Source organism: Perca flavescens, chromosome 16 (assembly GCF_004354835.1).
Source record: "Perca flavescens isolate YP-PL-M2 chromosome 16, PFLA_1.0, whole genome shotgun sequence".
Classification (NCBI taxonomy): Eukaryota; Metazoa; Chordata; class Actinopteri; order Perciformes; family Percidae; genus Perca; species Perca flavescens.
The window spans coordinates 26,893,044-26,918,312 of NC_041346.1; the positions used below are offsets into that span (position 1 = coordinate 26,893,044).

The window sequence follows — 25,269 nt, forward strand, 5'->3', positions numbered from 1 at the left end:
ATGAAAGAAAATTTAAATAATGAAATATGGAGATGCAAGGTTTCTGCCCAACAGCGACGTTATATAATATACTTTAAAAGAGAGTGGTACCCAGCACTTAAATGTTGAGATGGAGCTTATTTAATCACGTACGGTTAGTTTATTTTGTAACAATGCATCATATATTATAAGCTTACTGTAGCCTAAAAATAAGCTATATAGCTGCCGGATAAATGTAAAGGTATAGAAAGGGCAACACTTTCCTCTTAAATGTATAGCATGGAATGGAAATCTGACGTACAGATTGGACCCGAGCACAGTACTTGTTCCAGTAAATGTACTAAGTTACTTCCCACTCCCACAAACAGAAGAAAACAGAAGACAGACTGTGTGATGAAGCTTAAGAAGAAAGCCAAATCTTCAAGTTGTAAGAGAAGGTTTTATTACCAGTGCTATTTACATAGAAATAATACAGCCTTTTAAATGCACACACACGCACGCACATGAGCACGCATACGCACATCCCCAAGCGGTCAAGCACACACACACACACACACACACACACACACACACACACACACACACACACACACACACACACACACGCTTTTGTATCCAAGAATATCTCAATACATCAGAAATAAGACACACTCTCTCTAGATCTTATACAATGTCCAAAAGGAAACGCAAATAATCTCAAAACAATATTTCAAGTAGAGAGAACTTTTGTGGACAAACAGCATTACAAGTGTTGGATGAGTTTAGCTTAAGACGTTGTTGTGTGTGACAAAACAAGAGCTGAAAGACGAGATGGATTTGACAGCGTTATGGGAGGTGTTGTTTCAAATAATAATCAGCTAACCTGGTACGTGTCCTTTCAGAAGCTTTATTATAAGGAGAGGTAAACATATTTGTGTTTCTTTTAATGTAGTTCCACAAAGGCTGACTTTTCAAATTGAGGCCCTGATGAAACTTGAAGCATCAGAATTATTCATTGTCATTATTTAGAGAAAAAAACAACATGAATTTGTCCTCTTCGGCACAAAGATGTTCCCAAACACACAGCCGGACGCTGCTGCTGCTGCTGCTTTGAGCTGATTTTTAATTCAGTGTGTCTTAAGGCCACTAGATGGCGATGAGCGCTTCAGAGCCAACAGAGGCAATGTCACAGATGTTGTCTGCCCCCTCTTTTGTTTTCTCTCTTTAGAGAAAGGAGACCTCAGCTGTTGAAGTAGATTCTCCATTATGGGTTCAATGTTCTTTTGAAAATCATTTCCATTAAAACATGTTTTTTTTAAAGGGACAGTAACAAAAGGAAGGTCAGGTGAAGCAGTCTGCTGAGCAGAACTATCAGGGCTGGCTGTGTGTGTGTGTGTGTGTGTGTGTGTGTGTGTGTGTGTGTGTGTGTGTGTGTGTGTGTGTGTGCTTGAGTGTCTGCATAATTGTGTCCGTGTTTTGAATAATAGTATAGACATCCTTCTTTTGGGCTATGGTCAAGAATGCTTTTTGTGCATTAAGGGACTCAAAATTGAGATGTGTGCTTAAAAAGTCAATGTAAGCATTGTGTGTGTGTGTGTGTGTGTGTGTGTGTGTGTGTGTGTGTGTGTGTGTGTGTGTGTGTGTGTGTGTGTGTGTGTGTGTTTGTGTGTGTACAGTTTCTATGAAGAAGCAGCCTTTGATTTGAAATGTCTTACAGAGAAGAATGTTTTTAAAGCGACGGTTTTGACTAATCGTGTCTCGATTGCCAGCTACGTATTTGTATATGAACATTAAAGCGTGTATTAAAACCTGTTCCTTTGTCTTTTTAAAGTTTGAGGGTAGAGCGGCAACTTAACAATGAACAGAATGAAAAAAGTAATGCTTTAAAGCAACGTTTTAACAAAAACAAACAAATGTGGTGAGAAATGAAGAGAACCAAAGATGTCCCCGTTGGCATTTCTCTCTAATGTGCTCGTAGAGCTTTAGAAGATACCTTTGTTAATAACAAGGGGAAGGTGAGAAGCATTTTTGCTGGGTGGAATCACAATTTTATTTTATTTTTTTAATAATTCAAGTCCAGTAATCCAGGAAGGGATATGCTTTGGAGTGTCTACTGGGCAGCAAATATTACTTTTTCCAGCAGCCTGTCCCGTTCTTGATTCCATTTCTTTCAGTTCGTCAATTATTGTGAAAATCAGTCCGTGATTTTAAAAAGTCCTCCATAAAAATGTCAGCTGTATTTTTCACTCCACAATGTGTGTTTTATTGTAATCATCTCCTGAATTAACTAGGTTGACATTCAGCCTAGGAATGGTCCCTGTGGTTTGTCCTTTACCAGGCTGTGGTTTCACCCATCTCCTGGCCTTGGTGGGACATCGGAGCGCTGTAGCTGGAGTTACTAGCCAAGGAGAAAGGAGGACTGGGTCCGCCCCCATAAGCCTCCCCCGGGACAGGCTGCAGAGAGCTTGGTAAGCCCGGCTCCGGACTGGGGGTTTCCGCGTGGGAGATCATGTCCGTGAACCTTTGGTCGTCTGAAGGGTGGTGCCCTGATCCCTCCATGGCTCCGGGTCCAGAGCCCAGGACGTAGAGAGACTCGGCTGGAGACTGAGCCTGCGAGGATGGGGGGCCGTGGGGGAAGAAGTCGTAGTTACTCCCTGGTCCATAATAGTCGCCTTGGTATTCTGAGGAGAGACAGGGGAATACACGGGGTTAGACTTTCTATCAAAAGACTTTGAATATACAAAGTTCCCCACAGCGGTGTGCGACTTTCCACACACCTCCACCCCTATACCTAAGTGGTGAAATTGATCATGTCAAATTTCTAACCAACCTGTCTCCAACAGCCTCATTTGAGTGTATAAACAACTCCACACTTCTCCACCTCAGTTCTCTCGCATTTTTACACACTGCATTCATCTCCTTCACTCATTCAGCTCGCAGCCGTGCGTGCACCTCGATGGATTCCCCTGCTGAAACTTCACGATTTGGATGAGGAACTCTAAAATGAGATTCCAGGCTCCCCGCAGCGCTGCCAGGTCCTGTCAGCTGCATCTCTCTCCGTCATGTCGGATGCAGCTTCCGGCAACATCCCTCTCCCGTATACCTCACTGGGCTGTGGCTATTTCCTGAGCTACACACATCACGCTCCAATTATTTCCAGCATGCAATTCAACTGGGGCTGCAGATAACAATTGTTTTCCTTATCAGCTAATCTGACAAAGGTTTTTCTTGATTAATTGATTAATCGTTTGGTCTTTAAAGCATCATTAAATAGTGCAAGATGCCCATCGCAATTTCCCTAAAGCCCCATGGGACAGCTTGTTTTGTCCGACCCACAGTCCAAACTAGGGCTGAACGATTTATCGTTTTCGCGATTTGTAAGAATGCGATTAGCTAATGGTGAAGACCACGATTAATCAAATGTGCAATATTTAGTTGAATTTTTGGTGAAACATTTGGTTTAAAAAATTGTATTCCTATTTTTATTATTATATTTACTGTTTTTTCCATAAAATAAATGCTGGATTAATGTTACATAATCACAGATTGCTTACAGAAATGTCCTATTTTCAGTGGATTTTTCATTTATTTATATTACTTTATTTAACATGATGGTAGAAGGTGTAATATGTAGATGCTGCCGTGGAACCGAGGCGTATCAGACATTTCAGTTTGTACTGTTAAGTACTGATATTTTTTTTTTTATTGGAATTGTTTTTTATTATTATAACTTTAACTTTTGTGATAAATGTTCTGTGTTTGACTGTTCAATGTTCCATGTTTTCTAAAAGAAAATCACTTATTTTCTGGCAATTCATATCTATGTTCTCATCCTTGCATAAGAATATAGATCAGTTTTGATGTGTCTCAAGATGTTATAATGATCCATGACATGTTTCATCTGTTACACAGTGAATATTGAACTTTAGCTAAAAAACAAATCGCAAATGGAACCGTAATCGCAATATCTGGCAGGAAAAAAAACGCAATTTGATTTTGTTTCCCCTAAATCGCTCAGCTCTAGTCCAAACCTCAAACATATTCAATTTACAGCAATATAAACTGGAAAGAAAAAAACAGCAAAGCATCCAACTAATTGTTGGCCGATTGACTAATCAGTACATTTAGTAATCGTTTCAGCTCGGAATCCAGCATTATTGCTCCTGTGGACACCGGTTTTGAATTGCCCATTCCAACCACACCTGGCTGCTTTTCTATCCTCAGGCACAGTGTTGGATCATCAATAGTTTTCCACATGAGTGGAGTCAGTCGTGGCAGTGACAGGTTTACCCTTGCTCTATTTTCATCTTTACAGTGAGAACAATTTTTCAGCATCACAATCATCGTCAGACAAAATTGTGTATCAAAAACACATTAAGTCTGTTTACATGTCAGCAAAGCATTAGGAAGTTCTCTGTTGGGGCCTACATTCAATGATGTCATGCATATATCCACACACAGGACACAACAATGACTTAAGATCTTATTGTAATTCATCCCATTTTGTACACTTTTCTAATTTACACTGCTGTTCAGTGTAACTAGTGTTATCTTTATGAGCCTTTTCTGGGCTTCTAACCTCCCTTGTACAATGTCTTACTGTGTATCAAAGCCATATCGTTAATAATGTGCGACTAAACAACATTAAACTAACCGAAACACATATGCACTAAGCAGGAGCGAGGGCTTCTTTAGTCTGTACATTTTTCCTACAGTAAATGGCGCATGAAAAGTCAGGGGATCAGCAAAGTCCGTAGGATTCATCCTCTGATGAACGTGAACGTCTGTGATATAACTCATTTAAATATTTATTATCGTTATGTATTGAAACTCCAACTTTAGGTTTGAAATATTTGAGCAAAGCTTGATTCATGACTGATGTTTTTCTTGTCTAAAATATTCCGTGGCGTTTACTTGAAAGCGCTGCAGCAGAAACTGCCACAACAATGACAGAATACAGCCCAAATTCCTTGCTTTCACAAAAGAAATCTGCAGCGCACACTCGGATTTACAATTAATCTCTCCCTAACCTCTAACAATGACTGACATGTTCCCGCCTCTGAGAGGTTGCGGCACAGTTCGGGTCCCCGACTAACGTTTGAGGTCTCTATGTATATTCATATTATTCCTCTAACATGAAGACAATATCATTTGTTGTTTATGAATTTACTGAGTCTCTAAATTGATCCTGAATGCTGTCCATTACAACCAGGATTCATAACAAAGGGTTAAAGGGTTGCAAAGTATTTATAAAAAAGTAATATATATAGTAATATCTAGCTATGCAGAAACCTTTGTATTTATGTGCCCAGGTTTTGAGATATTTGTCTCTATGATTGAGTTTGAAAACACCCTTCAGGCCATAGATTCAGAGTAACCCGGTTCAAGAGCAATAGAAATAAAAAACTCTAGTAAAAACTAGAGATTGCTGATGTAGCATTGCGTAAAATAGTGTTGTGTATATTGTATGTACAGGAAAAAAAAATTGTACTTTTTGCTTTTTGTATTGTTGTCGTTTGGTTTATTTGTGTTGTTTTTATCTTGCACTCCTGACTGCTAATCAAATTTCCCATCCGGGGTAATAAAGTGACTGAACTGAACTGAATGATTCCTGCCTCCACCCCAATCCAACGGTAGTGAAAGGAATCTCTAGTGCTCCCAGCATTGAATAATTAGACACTGAACATGTATTTTCACAAACAATGTCCCTTTTGGATAATTAAGGAGCTGTAAATAGTTTATACTGTATAGGGACTATTTCTTCGGTAGTTCCGATGACAATTGCTTACAGGTTGTACTGTGGATTCAGAATAACAGAGAAGCTGTTTGTAATGCTATCAGCACCCAAAAAATTAATTTGACTCCTTTGAATTGGACTAGAGGTAGGAATTTCCCTTTAGATGGTCTATATCTACAACGTTCCACTTCCGGGATTGCTCCGGTGCCGCAGAATTTTTTTTTGCCGATGTCCGTTTCCTTTTGCTTTCTTTGTGTTGGAATTTTAAACTCCAGTAGATTTGTGAAGACTATGGTTAACTGCTGTCTGCAGGGTAAATCCAGACAGCTAGCTAGACTATCTGTCCAATCTGACTTTTCTGTTGCACGACTAAAACAACATTTTGAACGTACACATTTTCCACGAAAACAAGTTCCTTCTCGAGGCTATTTTGCAGAGGCTCCGTGCGAGGCTTAACGCCGCCCAAGGCGATTGTGATTGGTTTACAGAAATGCCAATAAACCACAGCTCGTTTTTTCTCCCATCCCGGAATGCTGTGTGGACTAGCCAGACCCTCCCCCGCAGTGCTGTGGAGGAAGATCTGGCAAAGCGAGCCTAACCTGTATATAACGCAATAGGTAAGAAACTTGTATTTTCTTTGTTCTTTTTTTTTTGTCATTTGGGTGAACCAACCCCTTATTGTTTCCAAGCAGTGCACATATGAGTCCAATCCAGAGTGCCAAACCACTTTGAGATCCATCCAGTATAAATTTGGACAAAAGCAAAACAACCAGCAGCTGAGCTCCTCTTGCAGTCTCTCAGAGCAGCCCTGTATGCCTGTGGTATGTTCTTGTTATATCTCATATTTGTCTGTTAAATATATAGCTACAACCAGCAGCCAGTTAGCTTAGCACAAGGACTCATTCTCATTTGTTTAATCCGTACAAAAATCTGTGTAAAAAGTTGTCGTTTTTTTTTACAGGGTTTTATGCCAAGATATAGCAAGTTTGTTACCTGTGGACAGAGCTAAGCTTGGTGTTTTTGGCCGTTTCCAGTCTTTATGCTAAGCTAAGCTAACCGGCTTCTGGCTGCAGCTTCATATTCAACACAGGCCCGAGAGTGGTGTTGTTCTTCTTATCTAACTCTCTGCAAGAAAGCCAAAATATTCCTTTAATCAAAAACCAGAGACTTCTATCTCCAAACACATCGCTGCTGTATTATCAATCTGACTGCACAGTGATGCTCTGAACCCAGCCACAGTCTCAAAGGGATGACGACGTGTGATGTGAAGTGCTGATATGGCAAAAGTTACAGCGGACTGGGGGCCTGGGTAGCTCAGCTGGTAGAGCGCGCGCCCATGTATAGAGGTTTACTCCTCAACACACTGGCCGTGGGTTTGGCTCAGCTCTTTGCTGCATGTCATTCCCCCTCTCTCTCCCACTTCATATCTTCAGCTGTCCTATACAAATAAAAGCCTAAAATGCCCCCCCCAAAAAAAATCTTTAAAACAATTAAATACACATATTTAAAAAAAAGTTTAGGCAGACTGATTTTTGACGGTGATATTCCCTAAAACTATCTCTTGAGTTGTTTATGAGGAATAAAACCTGTCAGAACAGTTTATAAAGGATCCATCCCCTCCACATGTAGCCAATTACTTCGCACAGCGTTTGCATCCATTAACAATTACAAACCTCCACCTGCCTCCTGCTTCCTTCTCTCCGCTTCTGTATTCTCCGTCCAAATCTACACCCTGCCCCCTCTGCTCCACATTACCTCAGTTACATTCAATCCATTCTGTTTCCAAACCACCATGAACTGAGATCGATGCAGGCTTTATCCCGCTGCCCCAGATGTTGCACTCGCATTTCTCCACTCGCACCAGATGTTCCCCTCACTCCTATTTCAGTCTGAACGGGCACAAGCAGGAACTAACAGGTTCCATATCAAGAAATACGTTGCCTAATTAGAACAATTGCATTTATTTGCTGCTGCGTGTGGCTCTTTTTCGAAATTGTCAAGAGAAACAATAAGAGCTGACACGACTTTCGGAAACAAGCTAATTATTTGATCTCACAAACAGGCCCCTGGTAGGTTGGCCCGACCTCGAGAATAAACAACGGGCTTGTGTGGCCTGCGCGGTGTGTGTGTGCGTGTGTGATGGGGGTGGGGATTTGATGGAGGGGGGGGCGTTGGCTCTGCAAACTATAATTACACGCACGCATACAGACGCAGCACACCACTCACAGGCATTCCTCCTTCTAAGCAGCAGCAGAGGAGCAGAAGGAAGCAGCGGGCTCAGATAAAGGCGAGCAGACTGGCCTGTGCTGCTGCTGCGGCACAAAAGGGTGTGAAAAGCAGCGTGCAAAGAAAGCGAGAGAGACGCAAGTGAGGGATGAAGGTTTTGTCCTCTGTTTTTCCCCTCCCACTCTCTGCGCAGCAGCCTTGGCGGCTCCAGTTTATTGTAGACTCAATGCCTGGGCCATTCAGGTAGATGTGCAGGTGCTGTGTAGAAACCACGGCTCTCATCCCGTCCGTGAAAAACAAACTACTGATATATATGACAGGTGCATATCTGATTTATTCCTGCCGCTCAATGTGGAGCTGTGTTAGCGCGCTGTTGTTACATGCTGCCCCCCTGCTATAGTCTTCAAATGGGTTTTTTTCGCGATCCAGACGATTTTTTCTTTTAGTCAAGTGGTCTTGACAAGCGTTTGGAAGGAATATTGATTTGAAAGAGTCTTGACACCCGACTGGAGATCACATTGTGCTCAAGCACGCGTCATTAGAAAAGAAAACTACAGTGCTAAGAAAACAGCTTATCATCTTATCAGCGATTCACTTTCACATGTGGAAAACAACAAACCAGGCGCACCTCATCTCCAGCATCCAATTGAAAGAAACTTTCACAATTTAATAGCTATAGCAACTATTTGACAAACTCAAACACAAATTCTTCTGTGCAATTAAAATTCCATCCGTTTTTTAAAGGCTTTCTGTGTTCCAGGTCAGCGCTACGAATACTTGTTTTAATTTGCAATGTCCAGGTCAGTGAATGAGTTTCACCTCTACATGTTTTCACCCCATTAGAGCCAGCCAAAAGAATTTCATCTTTACTGCTAAAGAGGGTACAGCTGGGTATAGTTGACCATATAGGTTATACTCTAGTATAAGAAATACATTTTGATATGAACGTCATGTCAGTCTATTTGCTGATTGGAGTTAATATCTTCTGAATATGTATCTTTGATCTTTATCTTTAAGTCAAGATATTTTCCAAAGCCTCTGTTTTTTCCTTTAACACTTCGAAGAATTTATCAAAACTACTTTTAATGTATCGACTCCTAATGTGTTACTTTCCTTGAAAAAAAAAAAAAAAAAAGTCTTACAATAATTTGTTGCAGATTTATTTTCAAGGAGGAAATTAGCAAAGTCTTGGAAGTATAACGACGTTCAAGACGTGAGTTTTTTTTAAATCAAATGCGGTTATCTTTAATGGCTATAAGCTTTCATCTTCATTAAAATGTAAGACTCACACATTTCTTTTGCAGAATCTAATAAATACGGGTGTTGTGCTAAGGCCTGCAATTAACGATTATTTTCATTGTCGATTCATGCGTCGATTATTTTATCGATCAGTTGTTTGGTCCGTAAAATGTCAGAGAATGGTGAAAAATGTGGATCAGTGTTTCCCAAAGTCCAAGAAACTATACATTCACATTTAAGAAGCTGCAATCAGAGAAACTTTTTTTCCCCTAAAAAACGACTCAAACTGATTAATCTAAATAGTTGCTGATTAATCTAAATAGTTGCTGATTAATTGAATAGTTGACAACTAATTGATTAATCCTTCCAACTCTATGTGTTTGTGTTCTGAAAAAGTTTAGGTAAATCAAGATGAATTGTGTCTATTGAGCTTATAGGCTTGACTGAAGAGTGCCCACCATGCTGTGGTGTGATTGGATTCATCTGTTCCGCTCTCAGGTGTATACCAAGTGGCATTATGTGACAGTTGGGCAGGTTAACGCTTATTGTGAGCCTTCAAAATCTTTACGTGTATGTTTCATTTTCCAGAGTGAAATTTTCCCTGAACATACGCTGACTGACTGAACAGTCCCCAAGGTTAGAGTCAAACCAAGGGCTGATCCTACAGTATGTTGTATCTTTGAACAAAAGATGAATAGATTAAAGAAAATCATGCGGCCCTCGATGTCCAAACAAACCACCCAGAGGTGACATCTGCAGTCGATAAAGAACAACCTTTACGTATGTAATCTTCCTGCAGCCTGACACCATAACCAACAACCGCGTTGATCAAGGTTGCAATTAAGTTACACAATATCACATTTCAAGTGAGAATGAGACCAGCATAGATATTGTTGTTGTGATTACATTTGCCTGGATTGGACCAAAAAAAAGGTGCCAGCACCCCAGTTGAGCAGTTCCATGACAAGATCAACATTCCATGCAGGCACGGCGTTATGCCTGCACTTTTCAACAGGCCCACCCAAAACTTTTCTTCAAAAAACATTAATTAATTAATATATTATAATTTGGTGAAGAATTATTAAAATCGGCAAATAATCTCATAATTTGTGCTTAAATAGTCTAAATGTTTAGTTTTCAAAAACAATTTTAAAAAACTGGTCATGTCTATTTTTATGTTTCTGCGCAAGTTCAGCAGACTGTGAGGTTCGGATCGGATGTAGCTTGTAGGTATGCTAGGCTAGCTCCCAGTGATCTGAGAGTGTGAAAATCATTTCCAGTAAAGGACAATGTTGCAACAGTCGTTGTTTAGGTACCTTAAACGTGCACGAACGGTCTCAGAGTCATCGCGGCAACCAGGAGATGAAGGAGAGCTGAGATCCACAACGCCTAGCACATCTTTGTCCCGGACACCGCAGGAGGCTAGCGAGGTTAGCGCGGCTAGCGCCGGTGCTAGTGCCTCTGTCTCTGACTAGCGAGTGGATGATATGAGCCCTGTGGATCGGTCTTCTGTGGATGAGCCCGCAACTCAACCAGTGCTAAAGTATCCGGTCGCTTCTCCTGCTTTAGGGAGTTTAATTGTGTAGGACCGCCAGATGATAACTGTAAGGTATGTGAAGGCTACTCTGCCTGTATTGTATTATGTCGTTATATGAGATATATGGATTAAAATAATCGACCCGCTACAGAAGCTGCAGGCGCAGTTCTGTTTCTATAGCTTGTTACTGTTGTCAAGTTGTTGTTCCCTCATGGTTTTCTCTTGTTATGGCCAATGATGCTTTGGGGCTTGTAAATGCGATTAATTTATTGGTTTTAAACATGTTGTAACATGAATCATCACACTAATGTAAGGAAATAACTTGAGTGTTGTTTTACATGACATATGACGTTGTCAGTGAACACGTTCTGTGGCCGAGTATTGATTGAAACTGTCGGGCAGTGTTGTTGATCTGTATATTGTTGAAAACTTAAAACAATTGAACAGAATTGTGAAATTTTCGGTCTCATGTTATACGAGCAGAACTAAACTATGTTTTGGGGAAATATTAGATTCCTGACCACTTTTACAGTCGATAGGCCTTAGGTTAGGAGAGATGCGCTATAGCGCAGCCAGGTATGGTGCGTAATGGAGATTCTTTTGGTCAGAACCAAGGAGAGCGATCGCGGATAGGTCCGTCCTTTGAACCGACAATTTTTACAATGCAACAACATATTTAAAGACCATCAAGCTATTACAATGTTTATTATGTAAGCACATATAATATATATAATATAACAGTATATTAGTCAGTCATTTGTATTAGGTTAAACAGTGATTTGATAACGTTTTTAATTTAAGGCCCACCCACAATTGGTCTGGCCCATCCAAAACTGGAATCCTGGCGCCGTGCCTGATTCCATGTGATATATTTATAATCATACTAGAGTATATCTTGTAGTGGTGACCCTGAAGAGTCGACTATTCGATCTAAGGAGCCTAATTTGACTACCAATCTCAGTCGCATCAATGCAATGTCTGAAAATATACTTATGAAACAAAAGATCATTCTATTCGGGCTATATGGGGGTCCTGAATGTCTGATTTTACATAGATAGATAGATAGATAATTAGATATCAGGCAATTAAATAACAATTAGAAGTAAGGGTGCCAGCACTAAGTACTGCTGGGTACCGGCCCATTTTAGGCACTGGATACAGATAAAGCTGCAGGACAAACAGGACCGTGCACTTCATTTTTATTAGTTGCATGTATTGGCAGAAGCGAATCCTTTATTCCTTACCTCCGTAGTAGCCGTAGGCCCCAGGACCTAAAATGTCAGGATCCTCCAGCCTGCCTCCCAGGGGCCTCATCCTCCTCGGGCCCCTGAAGAAGGCGTGCCGCCGGGCCCCCAGAGCACTCAGCTGCTTCATTCGTCGCTCTTTGGATCTTCTGTTCTGGAACCAAACCTGCATCCAACAAGACAGACAGGAGCCCCGTTAGAAGGGTTTCAGCTTTTGCTTCAGATTGCCACTACTCCATTCCCCGACCACGCCATGCCAAAGTATAAACCATGTCGTTGTATAAGACTCAGACTCTAATCACAATCGCAACAAGACTCAGTCTGTTGCAATGAGGCATAACTGACAGAATTGAAAACAAATTATTATGTATCAACTCATCATTTGGATCCTGATCATTTTAGGTAATTCCCCTGATCTGTTTAATGTCATGTTACAGAGTTTGTGTTAGAGCCACAATTCAAATGCATTATTATTTTTTTTAATAATCATCCCAGTTACCTGACAGCTCTTTAACCATTATTTTGAGTATTTCAATTAGCAGTAATTGAGGTTTACATTCTTGGATCTCAGCATTAAAATGACTGTAAAAAAATCAACTAGTTAAACGTCAAAGTAAAAGCAGTTACACTTCACAGAAAAAGCTATAACTAACCAAATTTAAGAATAACAAATATCCCAGTGCAATATCACAACTACATAGGGTTTGATCATTTAACTAACACCACTTAAGTAATTTACTCTTTTATTCATATAATAGAAATGTTACAATATATCTTTGAAAAGCACAAATTACCAAAGACCAACTTAAGAAGTGAGGGAATGCATAAAAATGCTCCGTTTGAAATGCAGTGGCTTATCTATGGCTGAATATAAGACTCTTAGAAACTGGACCCAGAATTTTCATGTTCCTGTTGTAAAATGAAAAGCAAAGCAATTTAAATGTACCCCAACACAGAACCTAATGCACAAGTTAAAATAAACTGTCAAAGCCACAAATCAGAGCGTAAAAAGCCTTATCGCTAACGTTAGATAAACTGTCTTTGAAGAGGAACAAAGGAGGATTTCACTACACACCATATGGAAGAATATCTGCATTATAAGCACATAACACATCTTGTTTCACTGCTGCATAATGGTGTATGCTCACCCCAGCCAGGCTACACCAGAGGCAAAATCCCACTGTGCTGCAGATTAACAAAAAACACACACACAAAAACACCTAAAACCACTTAGGCTCTGTTCTATGTGCTCCAGCGGCAAAGGCGACACCTGCTTATTGAGAACAATCGTCTAACTGTAGGGTACATTTTTATGGAAATGCTCTCGCTCCCCTCGAGAGAGCGTTGCTTAGGGATTACATGCGCATGCTGGAGAAGCAGCGTGGCTCACAGGGCTCCCCGTGTTGAGAGCAATGGTATTTAACGCACAGTGAACGAGGAGGAGGAAGATGACGAAACAGAGCCTCCATTTTGGCTCCGAGCAACACAGGGGCGGGGATCACTGGACGGAGGGATGGACTGCCCGGCGGCCTGATTGATTTATTGACCGTTTGATTGAGCTCTGTTGATGCAGCTCTCTCTCTCACACACACAAACACACACACACACACACACACACACACACACACGCAGCAGCCTACAGTATATGATATAGATGAGGCGGTGGAGAGGCCCTGGTCTGCTCTAATAAGCGGTGGGAACAGGCTGGAAGTGAGTAAGAGCAGAGTGGTGGGAAAGGGGAGGGTGGTATGTAAATCTGTGAAATCAGCGATAATTACAGTGAGTGCACAAAAAGCCACATATCACAGTTGGCAGAGATGGTGCTAATCATCCTGACACAGTCTGCACCCAGTGTGTGTGTGTGTGTGTGTGTTAAAAGACAGACACAGAGATAGAGTCCAAAATAGTGTGTTATGCTCGCGTTATTCTGCCGAACATGTTTGCGTGTGGGGTTCCTCTCGCCTTTGGCATAAACAAGACTCCCCTTTCACTAATTTCGTGGCTGTGCAACATGTTTGATTACTGAAATAAAGCGCCGTCGGAACAAAATAAATGTATTTCTTAAAAAAAAAAAAAAAGAAAGAAAAAACATAGGATTTATTATATCCATGCATCAGTGATTTGGATTACTAGATCTTAATTTCAGAGCACAAATGAACGCCTGCAGATATGGATACAGCAGCGTGGGAACTGGATGCAAATGATAGGAATAAAAAAATAGTGGCATGAGCACCACCACATTTGAAAACCATCTCTCTCTCTCTCTCTCTCTCTCTCTCTTTTTAAGTAAAGCATTAAATAAAAGCATCAAACAGATTAAAAATTCCAAAAGTTCTAAATTAAATTAAAACTTTGAATTTGGTCTATGTTAAATATTAAAAACACAGCATTGTGGGGAAAATAAAACTCATTTTGGGGAAACACTGCTTCCACATAAGTGTTTTATACTTAAACCGTTTTTAGAAAGCTAATTTAAATGCAAAATGACAAAAAAAATCGTTTCTATTATTAGCTTATTATTTGAGAAATGTCCATCAAATGCAAAAAAAAAACAAAAAACATTCACATACAGAATGCGTGGTAGAAAATATCACTGTGGATGGATTTTGCTGTTAACGGAGCCCACGTCATGTTGGGACATTTCTCTAACAGATGACGAGGCCTTCAATTAGAATCTCGAGTGACGTCACTGATTGATATAATCCCGTCATTTCTCTCTTGATTTGTCTTTGTCTCTGCAGAGTAGACCCTCCCCCGGTTCAGCCCCACCGAGCCCACACTAAACACAAACAGCTGATCTTTACCTGGATGACTCGCATGTTTAGTCCCGTTTCCTGGGCCAGCTGTTCCCGGATGTGCCGGGTCGGTTTCGGCGTGGCGACGAACGCGGCCTTTAACGTCTCCAGTTGCTTGGCCTTGATGGTGGTCCGGGGCCCCCGACGTTTGGTCCCAGAGTTCTGCTCCTCGTTCTCAATATTGTTCGTTTCCTTATCTGAGGACGTGGAATTGTCCGTCTCCTTTATGTCGTCCTGTATTGGGTCCTGCAGATCCGGCGATAAACTCCTATCTGTACACGACGACACTGGGGGGGGAACCAACAGGACGAGGGTCACGATCCGAAATGTCAGGGGGAGAGAGGATTTAATTAGGCCTGGACATGCACAGCGGCGATACAGGGAAATATGCATTCAAAATATGTTATAGTTGACTGAAATATATATATATATATATATATATATATATATATATATATATATATATATATATATATATATATAGAAGACGAAAAAGTCACTCGGATTAGATCTGTAGCCTACGGTTTCTGCACGCATGTTTCTTTTCTTTATGTTGCCTATGCTATTTTTTTTTTATGTATTTATTTGTAATTTGCAGATTTGATGTCTGACGTGTTAATAAAATAAAACAAATTCAACGTAACTCGGACTATTTCTCATTTAAGGCAACACAACTTGCACACATCGACCTATGACATGTAAAATAGCACATCTTATGTCCATAATGTGCCTGTAAAGAAGCAGGGAGTGTGCTATCAGGATGGATGAATAGACTGCGGAGAGAGGAGCGGCAAACACGGCCGGACTAACACAGCCTACTATGCTCATCCCCAGCGGATCCTGGCGTAGGCTACAATAATAGAAAGCCATTGTCCTGTGGAGGTAAATATTGAAGCCATTCATCTGACAAGGTTGTTGTGAAATGCTCTCTACGGACTGATGCAAATGTTTAACAAAAAAAAAATCTTACAGGACATTTAAAGCCTCGACCCTCGTCGATTAGTCAGATACGCATTTAGGCTATATAATATTCAACTACAACATGGCGATAAAAAAAGATTATTTTGCTTTTGCTTATTTGTATCGAACAGGAAACAAAACACACACACACACACACACACACACACACACACACACACAACACATACAGTTTATTATCGCGTTGGTTACCTGAGTTCAAATTGACTTCATTAATGGCCCCGGAGCTCGAGTAATCTTCTTTGCACACGAACTTGTTCTCGTCTATGACATAGAGCTCCTCTCCCGTGGACAGCTGCTTGTTGCACACCATGCAGGTGAAGCAGTTGAGATGGAACACCTTGCTGCGGGCTTTGCGCACCAGGTCGCTTGGCGAGATTCCCTGCAGACAGCCCGCGCATTTAGTGCCAAAGCGCCTGCACGGAACCAAATATTCATGTGAAATGTTTTTAAACAAAAGCCCAATTAACATTCAGTTTTAGGACCAAACATAAACGATAACACAAAAGCCAGCTGGTTTGGCAAAACACAATATCATATCATTATTCTTCTTTCTTTTTTTTTCTTTTTTAAATCGACATTTTATGTCTACAATCCCGTAGACACTCACGAGCAAAGGTCCAGAATGAAATCTTTTTTTTTAAAGCAATTTGACAGCATTGTAGTAAATATTATCGATGCATTCAAAAGCTTGCTTGTAGAAGCCAATCCAGAACAAATGAGTGCATAAAAAGTCTCAAAAGGTAGAATTTCATCCTCATAAATAAACACAAAATGAGGGGAAAACTCCAAGAGGTTCTTTTTTTTGGGGGAAAAAAGACCCCCCATTCAACTAGGCTGGCTACGGGCCTGATATAAATGTGCATATCTGTGGTAATATAAATATAAATAAAATGTGTTATTAAAGCATTATAATTTGGTAAGAATACATTATTCGAGCATTTACACTAATAACAGAGATCAAATTGTAATAATGGTAAAACTATTCTACTGTCAAGCTAATAATATACCAACAAATAGCAGCACACAATAAAAATAAAAAAAAATATATATATATATATATATATATATATATATATATATATATATATATATATATATATATATATATATATATATATATATATATATATATATATATATATATAAGAAGAGGATTAATAGGGCTAAAATTCACAATAAACAAAAGGCATGTCTACTTGCCAGCAACTGGCAGTATTAGTAATAGCGGTGGAAACCATTCAAACGGAAATTAAAAATTAAATTAAAAAAAGTCAGGCTTTCTATTAAAAATAAAAAGGATGTGGAAAAAAAAAAACTCGTGCTCATTATTTTGATGGAGGTGCTCTGACAATAACCCCACGCAAAACGTATTAGTGACAATCAACACATTGTAGCCGCGTATATATAACAGGATTAAGCAGAGTAGGAGCATCTTAGCGTGGAAATCTTCTCTTAATCCATATTCACCCGCTTAAATACCGAGGGGGAAGAAGACTCATCAATTTGATACACAAATAAAACCAAAAATGAATTCAGCAGAATGCCCCTCCTGGTTGGGAAGAAGACGTGGTGACTGTTTTTTTTTTTTTTTTTGGGGGTGATTTCATGATGGAAATAGGTGAAAGAAATCACACCTGAGTGATATAAACAGTTAGTGTTTATCACCTGAGGCTTTTTATTGAGAGTTTTAGGAGATATTCGAGGCTCACTTTGGGCCTGCTGTACCTGGATTTTCAGTCGGCCTATCCGGTGGGGGGGGTGGTGGGGGGGTGCTTTAAGCCTCTGGGTGAAAGCAAGCAATCCTTTTGTGGAGCATTGTTTTTAACACTAATGTAGGCTTGTCTCTCCATTTGCAATGGTATCGCTCCACTGTTCCTCTCTTTCACATGCATGGCCAAGCCCGCCCCCCCAGCGAAAGGGCACAACTCTACTTACACAACAAATGGACATATTAGGGTGATTACTGTTTCGCCTGGCTAATGGCTGGCCATTTAAATCCCACCGCTTGATGGGACCTGCAGTAATATGATGGCCAAGGCCGCGCGAGGCCAATAATAGCCCGTCCGGACAAAAGCCTAATGTGTCTTACATGTCATTAGACAATTTGGGAGAAAATAACTGACACATATACGAATGAAAATGATGCTAAGGGACAAACAAGGCTTCACTCGTCACTCAATTACCTGAGACACTTTTTTAGGAATTGTGCACCGGTTAGTGCCTAATGGCTGCTTGAAAAAGTGTTGTCTGATCTGGAAAATAGATAATGTTCAGCACAGAGTGGGCTACACGTGGCTGCACAATGACATTACATTGCTGTTGTTTTATTGTAAAGGCCATATTCAAAGGCCACAATGTGACCAATATTTCATTTTAGAGAGGAATAAAAAATTTTTTTTTTTAAATAAATGAGTTATCAGTTGTACTTTTACATTTATTCTGCATGGTAACTTTTTTATTTTACATACCTGCAGGACAATAACATTGGCTTACACAGTTTTAACCTATGACTTGATATTTTGACCCTTGTGCACATAGGATTTAAGTTAAGGCCTGACTTTGTGGGCTACATGGTCTTCAATTTATTTCTACATTTTTATCAATATCGCATCCATGGAGAGTTTGACCTAATCTTACAGTGTGACGCTTATTGTTGTGAAGAATCAGAGCTGTGAATCCAGACTCTCGGTTACCTGAAAAAGTCCATTTTGCAATAAAGCTTCCCTTCCCTGGAGAAGCACTTCTCGGTGAGGTTGCAGTTGCACTCGCAGCACTGGACGCACTTGGCGTGCCAGGCTCTGTCCAGCACGTTGAGGAGGAACCGGTCCAAGATGGGCCGCTCGCACCCGGCACAGTGGACCATCATGTCTCCGGCCTGCAGGGCGCCGAGTGCCGACCTACGGACTGCGCTGCTCGGACTGGGGCAACCCGGGTCTACGCGGAACAACGTCTTGGCTCCGGGAGGGTGTACTGTCAGGCGAAAAGTGGAGAGAAACCTCCCGTTCGCAGGCGGCGGAGTGACAATCCCCGCTACGTGTTGTAGTCCTGGTCCTGTTTGCTTGCTGTCCTGGCACTTGTCACAATCCACAACCCAGAGGAGAGGAGAGATTTTCAGCCGCGCCAGCTGATGGACTGCGTAATGGACAAACCGGGCATGTTTTCCTCACGCGCGCAGTCGTTAAAACATGATTATTCACACGTGTTAATTTCTAATATTTTATCCCTCGCTCGTGCTTTGTTTTGGGTCCAGTCATTTCCTCCGGGCTCGTCTCACGCCGCCACTTTCGCATCACTGTGCCTGCGTTATCACGAGGTTTTGCCAGCGCCACGCGCACACCCTGCGCTCACATTGGATGACGCTCTCGTTAATTCCCGTGCCGGCAGAGCCAATCAGAAGACAGTTGTCATGGTTACACGTCTATAGCTGTAGCCTTCGAGCGAACCTGAATCACGCACACGCACACGCACACACACACACACACACACACACACAGTACAGAAATTCCAGGGCCGAGAGGATGCTGGCTGTTTCAGACAGAGGCCAGCTTGAAGGTTCCACGGTGGTTCACTGAGACAATGCTGTCTTTATGAGGAGACAGACATCACATAGTGCCACCAGAGAAGCTCCCCGCAACATTTTTGATGGGACCTTAAACTTAGAAGTCCACAGAACACGATGAAGGCCAGGCGATACCTGTACAACAGGCGAGGGGAAAGACGCGTTTAAATGGCACGGCGCTGCCACGGACATGAATGTGAATAGATGCAATGGGAGTGGGAGTAGCCGAACAAGGGGGCTAATGCTACACAGCCTTATAATGGCCTTGTGACAAAACGCTCCTGCATTACACTGTGTGGCCGTGCAGGGCTGCAGAGGCGGGGCCGCGGGCCTTTTCTCATGCAGAAAGCTATTTCCAGGGAAATGCGATGGATTAGGTGCAGCTCATCAATAGGGAGAGCCCGGCCGCCCGGTGCTTTAACAGAGCGGCCGCCAATCGAAGCGAATTTCAATATTTACCGAACGGCCTCGTTTTGTTAGTTTGCAGTTAAGCAAACATGCAATACGCTAATTCATGTTTAGTGGATGGGTGAGAAGCATTTTTTTTTCTATATTGATGATTCATGGTAATGACATTAGGTGTGAATTTTGACTCATTTTACACGATTATAGGTCATCCGAGACAACATTTAGAGAGGAACAGATAAACAACAGGCCTGTTAGAATTAAGAAGCTAAAAAGACAATATATTAACATTTAGTCTTATCTATCTATCTATCTATCTATCTATCTATCTATCTATCTATCTATCTATCTATATATCTATCTATAATTGTCAGTTAATTTTATGATCAGTTGCCAGAAAAAATCTAGATAAAAATAAACTGTTCAATTAATTGTCAACATCAAAAATCAACGTCAAAAATAGTCCATGTCTTGCTTAAGGGCACATTGTTGGACAGGAGAAGCCAGGTATCGAACCGGCAACTTTACAAATAACGGCCACCTTAGCTTTATGCATCTCTTACTTTCTTTCTTTATCCAAACTAATGCCTGTTTGTTTTCCTGACCGTAATGTGGCATCCTTAAATCTAACATTGATAGAACCATTAGAAGAAGTCTCCTCACCTCTCAGCTCCGGTATAATTAGTGTTGTCATATCAAAATTACACCCAAGTGTGGATTTATCCTCATGTATCAGTGGTTTAACCTGTGTATTCCAGGCCTTTGTAGAGACAACGCTGAATGAGTTTCCCCAATTATCCGAGCTCCTAACACAGCGCCCTTTAGCCTGTAAAACAAGGGAGACAAAAAAAGGGAGGGGGGTGGAGGGGGTTCAGGAGGAAACGGTGGGAAAAAGAGCATGTGAGGCAAATGCTCTTGTTTGAATGTAGCCACATCACATTGTGCGAAAGAAAAGAGAAGCCCTATTTGCTTTTGCTGTGCTGTGTACACCGAACATCACCCAAAGAGACACTCACCTGGAGAGAAATGCAGGAGCTGTCCGTGGTACTAAAGAAGGCCAGAAGCACCAAGGACAGCAACAGGCTTTTCTCCTTTCAATGGGAAATCCTACATTACATGACCACACATAGCTTCTATATAAACGTGTGTATATTAAAATGGATTCTGACAAACTGGTAACAAAACTGGCTACACTATGGCCTTGACCCTGGCGTGACATTTCATCCTCCTGTAGGGACAAAAATCTATTCTTCACAACCCTTTTAAGCTTTTTCCTTTAAAAAGGACTTTAAATCTCTATTTCCCTTTGAAGTTTGTCCCAATGAGGTTTTTCAGGTTCTGTAGATTTATGTCAGTCGGCAGAGGTTTGTACACCACACTTATATGCTTTTATTAAGAGCCATTCCATTGATACGACAGTAACACATTTCTTAATAAAAACATAAGGAAGGAACTGAAGGATGGATTGCTGTTATTCAGCACTTGAAATAAAGATCAGAAAGTTACGGAAGAGGATCCATAAAGGATCCCAAATCATAATTTTGTAGAACTATTTTATAAATAAAACCACATTTCTTTTCTGGAGGATAGAGGCTTTGTTTGTATAACCCTTTACTTGCGTGCATACAGGCCATCACAACACATATTTCTCAAGGACCAACATCTGAGCATCAGTCCCCTTTCTTTGCTAAGAGGCCTTCATGAAATACCTCCACAGCTGCACATCTCCGTGTCTCTGTCAATCTTTTTTAGAATGTAAAAGGAGAAATTTAAAACACTGCAAGCAATGGCCACAAACCCTGTACCCTTGGTGTCCCTTCAGTACGAGCTCCCATGGAATCTGCGCCCGAAGGATGACCGAAACAAAGGTTAGTGTTTGCAGTAATAGAATTTCAGGAAGTGTTTTTTTTAAATACAAGCAAAAAGAACCTTCTTCCTGGTGAAGTAGCTTGTTATTCGTGGTTGCTGCGGTGCATTGTGAGCTGAAATGAAGCCATAAAGGGAAAGAGAAGATAGAAAAAAAAAAAAAAAAAAAAAGCAGGTGCATAGATAAATGTGAGACATGGAAAGAAAAAAAAAAAAACTCCCACCTTCACTGCTCCACTCCCCTCCACACCTTGACGGCATGGACACCTGAGCAGACTTCTCCTCCTCCCTCCCCTGCAGCCGCCGTTCCATGCATGCAGTGTCACCCCAACCCCAAATACACGCACGCACACATGTACGCTCAAGACCACCTCCAGGGCCCCCTCTCTGGCAGGGCCAGTCTCAAGGGAGAGGTTAGTATGATGGATGTCTGACTGGTAGCCCTCCCTTAGGGCCTCCCTCTCCGTCACCTCTCTGCGCTCTGAATTAAAAGGCCGTTTGTCTCCTCGGAGTCCTCAGCTGTAGAGCGCCGGCCTGCAATTTCACAGCACTCAGAGAGAGAGAGAGGGAGACCATTACAGAGGAGGTTGTCAGGGGAGCCATCAGAGCCCGGACACGCCTGAGGGACTCTCTCTTTCCCCTCCATCTTTCTCCGCTCCCGTCTCCTTCTGCTCAGCCCACCAACACCTCTGTCCCACTGGAGGCAGCCAACCCTGCACTCACAAACATATCAATATTCAAGGCCTCTGTTACATTCGAGCATGTATTCACCTATATGCATAAACGCGTGTGCACATATCACACACACATGCACAAACACAGATCATTTGTCGTTTTTAAAATTCATCTCTCGCTGTTGCTGCTTAAATAAATAAATAAACACATTGAAAGATATAAAGGTAAAGCAACACTATAGAGCTTTTGAAAAAAGAAATAACACATTCTTACTCTTGGAAATGAAAACTCGAATTCATAAGAAATAAACCATACTCTTAAATAATTCAATACGCTCTGGGGATTTGCTGCAACAATCTTACTTTGTATGACCAGTTGCTTATGGTGGCTAATGCTAATGAACTGTACGTATTGCTGTATATCTGACATCACCGAGTCAGTTCGTCCTTTTGTTACATTATGTTTTAACATTCATTGAATCCCACAGTTAAAGTCACTTGTGGCCACAGGCCCGCTTTAAAGGAGAACACTGGAGTTATTCATTCCACGGAAAGACCAAAGCCAACAATGCATTAGGGGTCGAGTATGCTTGAAATAATTAGTTCGTACAACGTTTTGTCCAACCACTGTTTACATTTGATCCGATTGGCCACACTTGAAGGTGGGGCGAAAAGCCTGCGGTCATAGCCGCCTCCTCCTGCCTTTTGGGTTTCTTTCCAAAAACTCTGTGCCTTTTGCGGGTCTTTATAGTCTCCAGCCAATGAATTGAACACAGCGCATACTTTTGGACCAGCTCTCACGTTGTGCACTCGGTTGTGCACATGAAAAGTAATAAAAGTAGATGTGTGAAGGATAGAAACAGAGAGAGCTTGACAGAGACCCTCTGCACACCTTTGCAATTTTTGACTAAAGTAGCTTTGCTCATTGGATTGTCCGTTTCGAAATACCGATCAAGGCTGTGCAACGATATGATAGGTATTTAGTTTGAAGCATACAGACCCCTTTCTTCCCGTCTGTGGCATTTAACCCCACGCCTGTTAATTCATACTTAAGATGTAAATGTTTAAAACAGGTCATAAATATGTGTGTATTTTAAGTCAGTATTTCTTTCTAAAATAGCTAGGCACTTTAGTATTTTATCAAACATTACTCAAACAGGAGTAAATAGAGTTTTTGTTGGGGACTACTTTCAGCAGCGGATTAATCCACATTGGTGCTCTAGTGAGCATTTGTGGCAGCAGGACGGTGTGTGTGGGATGGAGTAAAAATAAGATACAGTGTGTGTGAAGGAACATGTCAGCCAGTGGAACAGTGTGGCTCATTGATGAGTTTTTTTTTTTTAAAAGATTTTTTTGTGTGCCATTTTTAGATAGGACAGCTTTAGACAAAACGACACGCAGCAAAGGGGTGCAGGTTGGAATCGAACCCACAACCGCTGCATTGAGGAATAAGCCTTACATACAGACGCTTGCTCTACCAGGTGAGCTACCCAGGAGCCCCATTGATGAGTCTTTAACAACAATGGAGCTCTATGGCACATAGAGAGAAGATATATCAGGCTGGGATGCAGAGAAATACTTGATTGATACATTGATTGTTGGTTTTGGTCTTTTAACTAGATCTTTTGACATTAAGAAAAATATAATATCACCACCTGTGTTTTTTTTTTTTAAAAAAAACAAATGATACATTAAGCCAATCTGTACAAACCGTACGTATCAAGAAGTCTTCCCTCCGTATGTGTTAAGAATATTTAACATTCATTTTCTCAGTATTTTCTTTGTTTTGTAGCTACAAAACATATTTTCTATTTTTTCCCCCCCTTTCTTTAAACTTTCAGCTTTTCTCTTTGTCCTGAATTAAAAACCACACGGAACTCATTTAAAAAAAAAATGCGCATGGAATTAATTTGATGTGAAGTATTTGTGATGTTATGTGAAGTGCTTTTGCTCCACATGTATCGGCACTGGATTTAATAAATGTGTTATGATTAGAAGGACAGGCAGTTCGGGAAGCTATCGTCAAGGAAAACAGACACGGCAGAAAGCTCAACTAGCACATGTAACCTTCTCAAATCCCCAAAATAAACAAATTCAAACAACCACGTTCACCTTTCAAACCTACGAGCACTAAATCCCACATTATTCCTCGCACAAACAGACACACACAGGCACGCAGACACACACAGGCACGCACACACGGTATCCTATGTAGCACTAGTGAATAGATAATTGAAGCATTGTTCCAGGTGTGCAGAAGTCATAAGTCGTTATGCAGGACTGGATATTCCTCCTGCAGTCAACCGCTGGGTAAAGTGGTGTGTGGCTCTATGCGGCACAGTGTAAAAAGAGACAGGTGGATGGGATCTGGGTAGTTGTGGAGAGTAAAAGCATGACTGCATAGCTCCCACTGTGTTGAGTTCAGCCCCCGTCATTGAGATATAATGAGGGAGATCACCTTTCACTGTGGGCCATCCTAATGAGGTAATGAATGGGGGGGGTGTGCATCGCACCTTTGCCCTCACCTACTCTATTAATCAGAGTAGGGTCACACACACAGCCGCCAGGACACAACCTCCCCCATCTGGCAGCACTAATGGACCAAGCGATGGATTGAAGGTGCTTTTAGTTAAAGAGCTGTGGTTAGTAACTAGGAATGGAGAGGAGAGGAGAGAAGAGGAGAGGAGAGAGGGATGATCATCGTTTCCTGGGAAGAAAAACCAGAGGAAATACAAGGGGCGGAGGCAGCTGACTGGGAGATTGTTCCACACCTCCGAGGCAGTAGGAGCGAGAAGTGTGTGCGGCGGCGACCTTTGACCTCATCTCCAGCCACCTGGAGGAAGGATCAGGAGGGTCAGCCGGCTATCTGGACCGCCCACGGCAGGATCAGCAACTGACAGACATTTACTGTATGAACCACGATGAAGGACGGCAACCCTGTGTTTCATCTCAGAGCAAACATCGCTCGCCTACAGTCATGCCAGGTGCTCATGTTAACATTAGCTCATTAGCACTAAATACTAAGCAGAGCTGAGGCTAACGGGAATG

The 25,269-nt window shown here is 41.4% G+C and overlaps 1 protein-coding gene across 5 annotated transcripts in view; it reads right to left on the reverse strand.

Moving 5' to 3' along the window:
• Window positions 1-553: 553 nt before the first annotated feature.
• lhx5 (LIM homeobox 5) overlaps window positions 554-25,269 on the reverse strand; it is a 33,589-nt gene continuing 8,873 nt past the window's right edge. For 2 of the 5 annotated variants that reach the window (XM_028602339.1, XM_028602340.1), the window contains 8 exons: window positions 21,772-22,260; window positions 20,698-21,663; window positions 20,345-20,507; window positions 18,411-19,160; window positions 15,907-16,130; window positions 14,746-15,023; window positions 11,942-12,107; window positions 554-2,639 (listed from right to left, as the gene is read on the reverse strand). In XM_028602339.1, coding sequence (XP_028458140.1) covers window positions 2,290-2,639; window positions 11,942-12,107; window positions 14,746-15,023; window positions 15,907-16,130; window positions 18,411-18,583 — 1,191 coding nt within the window. In that variant the 5' untranslated portion in view covers window positions 18,584-19,160; window positions 20,345-20,507; window positions 20,698-21,663; window positions 21,772-22,260 and the 3' untranslated portion in view covers window positions 554-2,289. The remainder of the gene's footprint in view (window positions 2,640-11,941; window positions 12,108-14,745; window positions 15,024-15,906; window positions 16,131-18,410; window positions 19,161-20,344; window positions 20,508-20,697; window positions 21,664-21,771; window positions 22,261-25,269) is intronic. The other 3 variants (XM_028602342.1, XM_028602341.1, XM_028602344.1) reach the window with 3 other exon arrangements.